The following is a 9,267-nucleotide window of genomic DNA, read 5'->3' as shown; positions in this document are numbered from 1 at the left end:
GATAGGATCTGCGTATTTCCTCCATCTCTTCCTCTGCTTGAGCTCTCTCTGAGAGGGATTTCTTCTTCCTCTCTGCAAGATTCTGCAGGACAGAACAGGACATAGAATAGACCAGACTGCACCAAAGTAGCTTCTCTTTCTCGTGCAGAAAGAACTTCTCTGAGCAGGAAATCTTATCACAAGCTGAGATTATTTTAGAGGTAGGAAGGGTAACATATTACTGGCTGAGATATTTTAAAAGAAAATAATCATATAAGCACAAAGGATCCACCAGCACAGGATCCTTCCCTGCAGATGAATAAAAATTTACCTAACTTGCATATTTACAAGCAAGAATGTTGGGTTAAATTTCAGCAAATAACTGAAACCCCACACCTCTCTAATCTGGCACTGGACATACCCTTTCAAGAGTCTCCTTTTCCACTTTCAAGTCCGTTAGCTCTTCTTCCAGCGCTGTGATCTTCATGTCCAGCTGTTTGCGGCTCTGCTTCTCAGCTTTGAATCGAGTCTGAGTGTCCTCAGAGGCTTCCTGGAGCTCTGCAAAAAATAACACTTTCCTGTGGGTTTCAGCACTACCTGTATTTCAGGTTAGTGCATGTGGGGGCTGATGGGAAGGAGCAGCATCTCTTGCACAATGAAATCAACACCTGGGCTTGCACCTGCAGTGGGAACTAGAATTTATCCAAAAGCTTCTTCTGTGACATGGCAATGCTTATACTTTTAACTTTTATCTTAACTTTTCAACCACTGGAACATCTCTGATTCCTCTACAAGATGTTAAGACAGTAATGCTAAGAGATTGCTTCTACAAAAGTCATCTCTGTGACAGGATTTTGTTCATTGACTCAGCCCACTTTCCTTTCAGTGGTGACAAGGATGCACACACACTTTCAGAGCATCGATATCCTTCTTCAATACCCTCATGACTGATCCAAGGGAAAGCAGGAAGAGATAATTCTTCTTTCCAGAAGAAAGGAAAAACCTATGACTTATAAAAGAGGAAGAAAAATGACATAAAGGAGCTCTCATGGAACAGGCACATGAGAAGAAGTCTTACCTGCTAACTGTGCTTGCAGTTTGTTGAGCTGTGTCTCGTGTCGCTCCGCCTCGTGCAGGGCAGCAGAGAGCTGTTTCCGCAGGTCCATCTCCTTCTTCTGGTGGGCAGTCAGCTCCAGCTGCAGCTGGGAAACCTGGGCTGTGGCAGCTGCTAACTCCTCTGCAACTTTGGCCTGTATCATGAAATAAAGCAAGGAAAAAGAGAGAGAAACAAACAAACAAACAAACAAAAAAGGATATGTGAGTATGAGGAGGTGCCAGGACTGTTCTCACAGGAAGAACTGCAAAGGCACAGGAGACCTTATCGGGGAAGTGCTGGGATCCAGCACCTCACAGACATCTCCAAACTGAAGAGGTAACGATAACTTTCTTGCCATGTTACTCAGTCATTTGGTTGTAACCTCTCCAGACTGACTAGAAAGCTGCACAAAGGCCACCAACCACCTCATCACCACGTTAGTTCAACTCAGTGAGTTTTCCTGAAAAGCTTAAACGTGTTTTTAAGACCAGTACCAGTGCCTGGTGGCTCTGCTCAAGAGTTTTCAGGCTATGACAGTATCTATCCAAGCAACAGGCTGGGCTCCAACATCTGATGATCACAGAATCATCGAATCCCAGATTGGCTTGAGTTGGAAGGGACCTTAAAGATCATCCAGTTCCAACCCCCCTGCCAGCAGCAGGGACACCTTCCACTAGACCAGGTTGCTCAAAGCCTCATCCAACCTGGCCGAGAACACTTCCAGGGAGGAGCAGCCACAGCTTCTCTGGCCAACCTGGGACACTGTCTCACCACCCTCACAGTGAAGAACTTCTTCCTAATATCTCATCTAAACCTCCCCTCTTTCAGCTTAAACCCATTTCCCCTTGTTTTGTCATTAACTGCCCTTATGAAAAGTCCTTCCCCAGCTTTCTTGTAGCCCCTTCAGGTACTGGGAGGCCGCTATAAGATCTCCCCAGAGCCTTCTCTTCTCCAGGCTGAACAGCCCCAACTCTCTCAGCCTGTCCTCATAGGCTTACAGATCACTGAAAAGCCACTCAAAACACACGCTTGTTCCAGCCAGAAGAGCACCTTTCCTCCAGAGGACACAACATGTAGTCACCTTGAGATGCCTGCATGAGCAGGACTCATTTTGGACTGCAGTTCTCACAGTAATTTGTTGACCTGTTTAGATTTAGTATTGCTCAAAGTCAGTGACTCAGGGAAAACCAGGTACTAATACAGCTTGTTAGACAACTTGTAAACAGTATGTTAGGGAAGGCTAAAGGCATCAAGACAAAGAGACGAAGTCACATTCCAAGTCTTGTTGCATGACACACACAATTCAGAGGATGCTCTGCAAAGACAGAACTACACCTGTCAGAAAACCTCGCTCGCTGCAGGTAATATCTAAACAGCTTTTATATCTGTGCCCACGTTCAGATTCCCAACAGGCTTTCACATTCTTGTAACTGATAAGTTCAGAAGAACTGGAGCTGCTCCTCTCCTTTATCCCCTACAAGTGTTTCTCTTCGGACTAGGACCACCACCTTCTGTCAGAGAAGAGCTTGGAGCAAAATTGTTCCAACTATGGTGAGGATGAATAGATGCTGACCTTGAGGGCTGGGATACTACACTATTGATTTTAAAGAGGAAACAGGATTTCAACAGAGACTGGCTAAAAACAGATCTGCTTTCCTCTTATGTTTCCATAAATGTCTCACTGCACTTCAAGGTCATAGAATGGTTTGGGTTGGAAGGGACCTTAAAGATCATCCAGTCCCAACTACCCTGCCAGCAGCAGGGACACCTTCCACTAGACCAGGTTGCTCAAAGCCTCATCCAGCCTGGCCTTCAACACTTCCAGGGAGGGGGCATCCACAACTGGAGGTGTTTAAGGCCAGCCTGTATGAGGAAGATACCAACTCCTACCATGCTAACACCAAAACAAAACCCCATGTCACATCTAAAGGTTGTTTTAACAGTTGCCTTTGTCTCTAATGGTAAATAAAGAAAAATCAAAAGGAAACCCTATGCCAGGAACTGTTACTAGACTTCAGTTGCTGCAGTGAATGCTTCATGTCTACACCAGCTCAGCTCCAGCTTTTAGGTACCAGGAATCTTCTGTGATCAGTATCTGCTCTGACAATCTTATAACCATGTCCTATTTCTCCCATGGGGGAGGTGAAATGAGCAGCAATGTGACAAAATTCTTTGAAAGGTCTCCCCAGGAAAGACAGGGTCAGTGGCTACAACTGGCAGATCTTCCAGCTGAAGATCTGTGCTAATTCAAGATCTGAAGCAATTCTTTTAATGCAAATTAGCTTCTAACTAGTTCAAGAGGAAGCTGGGTTGGCACTAATCTAGGGCACAATTATCTATCACCTCCACAGTCAGCAGACACACTGCCTCACCTGGTCCCAGCCCCGATCCACTGGCAGCATGCGCTAGGAAGAGAAAGCAGTGACAGGAAACAGGAAGAGTTAAGAACACAACTTGACAGGCAGAGGCATTAATCATCATCATCAGAAAAGCAAAATGCTTCATTACAAGAGCCTAAGGCATGCCAGTAAAGCCTTTAAATTATTCCAAAAAACTGTAAAAGCTTAGCTAGAACAAGGTAGTGGAGCTTGGCTTCAAAAGAAAGAAGCTAAAGGTGTCCTTACAGGTGCATCACACACCTTACAGGTGCATCACACACTGCAGATGTAGGAGCACTCCTACACATGCCAACTGTTTCACTGCACTGGAGAGTGTGGGCTATGACTGATCATTACATCACACAAAGTCTTCATCTAAAGCTGTGATGTGCTCTGCCAGGGTTGAAGATCCATAACCCAAAAGCAGCGCTCTACTAATACCCCTTCTCAGCGATCCCGGGTACAGATGCCTGGCCTGTATCATAAAATAAATGGTGAGTCTCTATTTTTAAATAAAGAATAGATAAAGTAGCTTAAAACTCTCTTCCCTGCTTCTGTCTATAGGAACCTCAGCAACTGCAGTCACAGAGCAAGCTAGGTTAGATAGAAGGAAGAAGAAGGAATACCAGCCTTCATATTTACAGTTAATACTCTCACAAAATGAGGGGAAATCTTCTCCAGTGCAGGTCGTGGCTTTTCTGGTCTCAGTCTGAAGTCTATTGGTGTAACAGAGTTATCCCCCAGGCAGTCACTGCTGAATTAAGTGGTGACCTATTGAGGATGAGGCCCAAAGATTCCTGAAGATTGTACTTTATACTTCCAAAAGACGCTTCCTTCCCAAGTTACTCATCACACAAGCTGGATTTTGTGCTCACTGACAGAAAGGAATTTCATTTATTATTTCAATCTGACTTATTCCTGGTTAGAATCTCTCACACTCCCTACACATGGATATACAACCTTGGCTCTGAGTGGAAATATACAGCTCTCCTTCACTGTCTGCTCACACCAGCATACAGTTCTCAGCCATGGATCGCTCTGTTCTCTAGCATACTTGCCAGCATACTTTGGAAAGCTGCAGCTTCTGTCATGTTTAGGTGCACCAAGTTATGGTTCACATGCAGAGCAAGCATTTAGCATCTCATACTTGAACTGGAGAGATAACACAACTCAGCAGAGGAGGATGCTGCAAGACTGAACCTGGTGTAATTTAAGAAGCCAACGCTTGAGAAAGCATAGAAGACACCATGCAATTGCAGAGCTCAAAGCCAGCCTACCTGGGCTAGGCTGTCATGGACATTACAGGATATGCAGCCATGCACAAGTGCATTTAACTGATTTGAAAGCTATTTCCCAATAGCCCTTTTCACAAAAGCACCATACATTATTGGTAGAAATAAGCAGCTTTTGATTAGTATAAAAAAAAAAGTGTAAAAAAAAAAGTACAATGAAGAAACTCTAGCAGGAAATAATTTTTTCTTATAGCTACCTTCACTCTGTGTCAAATAGAAGGAATATAAAAACCTTCTGAAATTATCAGTGCAGCTAGATAAACAAAATACATCTTCAACCCAAAGCCCTGTGATACACACATTTCCTCAACGTGTTGGTCATATACCTACAAAGTTAACAATAAATCAGGCACTTCCCTGTAAGATAAGAATATTCAAGATATGACACCATAAAGATCTATGTTTATATCCTCTGTGCTTTTGTTATGCAAGCCATGAAAACAGAAATTGTTTCTTAAAACAGCTTTCAAAGCCCAAGTTCAGAACTGCAGTTGTCTCATCAGAGAACTGATTTAAGGCTTGACTAACAAAGCTTCAGCTTGTTTTTAGTGCAACAAGAAGCCTGGCTGCAGCCAGAGGTCTATGGCTGTGCTCAGTGTCACCATTACCTTCTCCTGCTCTGCATGCAACACTCTTGCCTGTGTGTTTTCATTCGTTGTTTGCAGTGAGTGGTTCCTCTGCTCCATTAGCAAGTTGCTTTGTTCAACGTATCTGTCAACAGGGGAAGATGCATCAGCATTTATGTAAATACATGACTTGGAGTGACAGGCTCAGAGAGAAAAGGTGGTATTTCAAAGCAGTTTTCTCCAGGACAAGTCCCAGATAATTTTGCACCATGACCTGCACTAAGAGCCTGATCTCAGAAGGGTGGAATGGGTGTGCAAAGATGTTGTCAGTTTGGAGAAGTGTTTTACCTCTTTGCAAGAAATCTAATGTTCCTGTCACACAGTCAAGAGTTTTGATAACCTGATATCCACTGACCTTTGCCATTTCCATAAACAAGTTATTTCCCTTCTTAAGCTGAATGGAAACACATCCAACAGTGGGAGCAGGGACACCACATCCCCTGCAATTTCTTCCACTTTACTAAAAAGCTGGTAAAAGTAAAGTAACTCCCAGTAAATGTGCTCTGAGAAGACAGCAGGAGGGCTTTTTTGGATCCTTTTACATATTCACATTTACTGTAAACCACAGTTTTGGAGATATGCCCTGCAGGGTAGGGGTGGGGGGAAACCTCACACTTTTAAGGCCTTAAAAAAAAATTAAATTAAAAATATCAGAACATGTCTCTATCCTAAAGAACACTCCTCCTAGTGAAGCCTACCAAGTGTAAGCTAAAAAAGTCTTGGCAGATGCAGAGAGGCTGTACCCTCCCACTCCTTACCTCTGGTTCCGCTCGATCAACTCACTGATCTTCTCATTCTGCTCCTCAATCCGACTGCTCTTCTCAAATATCTCTTGCTTCAGTCTCTCGTTCTCCTAAAGCATAGCCCAGCATGAATATTCATCTCACTCAGACTTCCTGGCAGCAGTACCTAAACCTTTGTTTTGTACAGATATAGCAAGTGGTGAGACTCATCACTCTCTGTGGCAACATCATGGGGAGGCACCATGCTACATTATAGCAGGAATTCCTGGCACGGGACAGTGGTTGCCAAACCACATTCTAGTGAATATTGTGTCTGGTTGACATTTTCACCCAGAAAATCCCAAGATTGTAATGCTGCTGCCTAGAAAAACTATGAAGCATAAGACTTAAGTAGTGAAAAACATTAGTAAGTGGTTCTTGCAAACATGGTGCTTCAGCTGTGAAACTGTTCTGCAGGGTGCTGTGAGTTAACCCCGTAACAGTTTAGGAAGAGGCTGAATTTCTCTCACACAAACCTTTTGCCAAGGCCTATTAAATACCAAGATATCAAGTCCCCAAACCACAAATTGTTGAGAAGAGCTTTTTTTGGGGGGGGGGAGGAGTGGAAATCATGGTATATCTCATGGCTCTTACCAAAGCAGCTGGTTTTGGTCATGCAAAAAACAGAACACATGGATGGATGGACACTTGGGCCAAACCAGTACAGCTATCCTCATTAGGAATAACACAGTGGGCTCCAGTTCCCTATGGAAGTGGTCAGACAAGGCTGGCCATGCTCACCTGGATTATGCGTTGGATATTGCTCATGATCATGGATGCTTCCATAGTAACAGAGGAGATCCCAGGCAGTAGTGAGCTGTTATTTGTGTTCTGTTTCTTCAACTCCTCCACCTGCAGGGATAAGCCATTCTTAAGCCAGAGGAAATGAATTTATGGGTGTAGGTAAGAGTCAGACACCTGCAAAGATCCATTTCACTGTTCCATCTGATCTGCCATAGGGTCTATGACACTGTACCAACCGTGACACCTCCTGAAGGGCAGTAGACCTCTCCAAACACAATGCACCAGATGGTATTTAAGACAGAAAGAGACAGCACCTTCTCCCACTTTAGCTTTTTCATAGTAGCTGAATTGCCACCACTTCAAGGTCTGATAATATCAGAATTTTCACTAAGTACAACACTTAAAAACTTAACGCAGACATTTAGAGCCAACTCTTCAAATTACATTTGGAGAGCAAAGAGCAGTAACATCGTTAACCAGCCTGCCTATGCCATACCTTACCTTGGCAGCCAGATGATCCATTTTATCCACTACTTTGCTAACAGCCATTCGGATTTCAGTGTTATGCTGCCGAGCTTCTGCCATCAAAAAGGAAGTAACATCCCCGGGTGCTTGAATGGAAAGGAGAGAGATCTATAGTCACAAGGAGACAATGCCTGCATGCAGACATAGCAAAAGCAAAGCTTGTAGCAGTCTGAAGTCTGACAGATAGGACAGCCAGAAACTTCTCTTCCCAGAAATAAAAGTGACATGGTATCTGGAAAACTAATAATGTAGGTATTTTTCCAAATAACATGAATAGGCAGGTTTAGGACTACAGGAAATTCTTGAGCCACATGACAGCACTTAGGTCAACAAACCCCCAGACACACCAGAACAGTACACAAAGAGGTACAAATCAAACAACAGGAATGAAGATTGGCTTCTGAAACTTTGAACTGAAAAACTGCTCCATGAAAGGTTCAGTGTCCTGGTTTTGCCAGGATAGAGTTAATTTTCTTCTCAGTAGTTAGAAGAGCCGTGTTTTGGTTTCAGTTCAGAAGGTAATGAACTGTTGGGTTTTTTTTTAAAGTTTTTTTAAATTTCTATTATTAAACTGTTTTTATCTCAATCTACAAGCCTCCTTTTCCTTGCCCCCCCAATCCTCTCCCCTATCCCCTGGGGGTGGGGGAGAAGTGGGTGAATGGCTGTGTAGGCTGCTAGCCAAGGGCTAGTCCAGTGAAACTATCACATTCAGCTATACCCAAGTCTTTCCCATCAGGCATTACCTAAATGGTTCTTTAAATGCCTTCAGTCCTTCTTAGGTTGTGCCTTTTTTTCTTGGCTACATCCTCCCACTTAGTAAAACATTCAGCTATACCCAAGTCTTTCCCATCAGGTATTATCTAAATGGTTCTTTAAATGCCTTTACTCCTTCTTGGTTGTGCCTTTTTTACTGGGCTACGTCCTCCCACTTAGTAAAGGCTCCTATACATACACTTAAATTCCTTCCCTGGCTGGTAGGATAGCTGTTTGCTATTACAGTTATATATTTATAAGTGGAAGCACCAGCTATAAAACACCTTTAGTAACACAGAGCTTTGGGAATACACCTAGAAATTCCCTCCCCTTTCACACCGTACAAAGTTCCTTAAGGTAAGAAAAAAAAAGGATAACTATTGGGAAATGTTTGCCCCTATTTGGTATCAAAAAATAAACATCTGTGAAACAGCAAAGCATTACAGATGGGATGAATATGTGTGTATGCTACCACTGCTACCTAAATCATCATTATAAACAGTTTACTGAAAAGCACATCCTTTTTTTTAAACATACCTTGGTAAGGTGTGGGATACATCTGTCCTACAGGCTGGAGCTGAGACGCAGTCGCAGCAGTCTGGGTGTAAGCAAATGCCATTCCTGGATATGCCTTGCAGAACAAGTTCAAGATATTAGAATATGTTTTGATATTCCCCCCCCACCTCACGTCACTTCAGTGGTTTTCATGTTTTTTAAGCCCCAGAGCAATGATTCTATTTTGAAAGAAAAAAATAAAAACAGACTTAGGGAGCAGGAAGTCAAATTACACAACAGTCATAGCAAAGGGAAAAATAAACCCCAAAGCTGCTCTTTTTTCAAGGCTTAGATATGTGATCAAGTTACCACAGATCAGTAAGTTGCCTTCTTCACTGCAGTTTAAGCAAGAGCATGTTACCCTGCATTTTGAGAGGCAAAGACTAGCATGTAAACAGCTCACTGCAGCTTACTGGATGTGCAGTAACCTCAAGTTAAACTGACTTGAACACAAGGCCACTCCTAGGAAAGGTTCAAACAGCGTAACACGACTGCAACTTCACTGCTCAGTGCTCACACAGAAGCAGCTAAACAGAC

General features: G+C 43.2%; 1 protein-coding gene across 1 annotated transcript in view; it reads right to left on the bottom strand.

Annotated features, from left to right (window-relative positions):
• Positions 1-9,267, bottom strand: part of FKBP15 (FKBP prolyl isomerase family member 15) — a gene marked incomplete at its 5' end in the record, with an annotated part of 26,545 nt that overhangs the window by 4,961 nt on the left and 12,317 nt on the right. Inside the window, 10 exon segments of the mRNA XM_029086732.1 lie at position 1; positions 4-82; positions 401-537; positions 1,058-1,229; positions 3,448-3,480; positions 5,354-5,456; positions 6,130-6,224; positions 6,895-7,005; positions 7,399-7,508; positions 8,713-8,806. The exon segment at position 1 is cut by the window's left edge and continues 70 nt beyond it. Of these exon segments, the coding sequence (XP_028942565.1) occupies position 1; positions 4-82; positions 401-537; positions 1,058-1,229; positions 3,448-3,480; positions 5,354-5,456; positions 6,130-6,224; positions 6,895-7,005; positions 7,399-7,508; positions 8,713-8,806 (935 nt within the window).

Source organism: Antrostomus carolinensis, unplaced genomic scaffold (assembly GCF_000700745.2).
Source record: "Antrostomus carolinensis isolate BGI_N321 unplaced genomic scaffold, ASM70074v2 scaffold22239, whole genome shotgun sequence".
NCBI lineage: Eukaryota > Metazoa > Chordata > Aves > Caprimulgiformes > Caprimulgidae > Antrostomus > Antrostomus carolinensis.
This window is presented reverse-complemented; position numbering and strand designations above follow the sequence as displayed.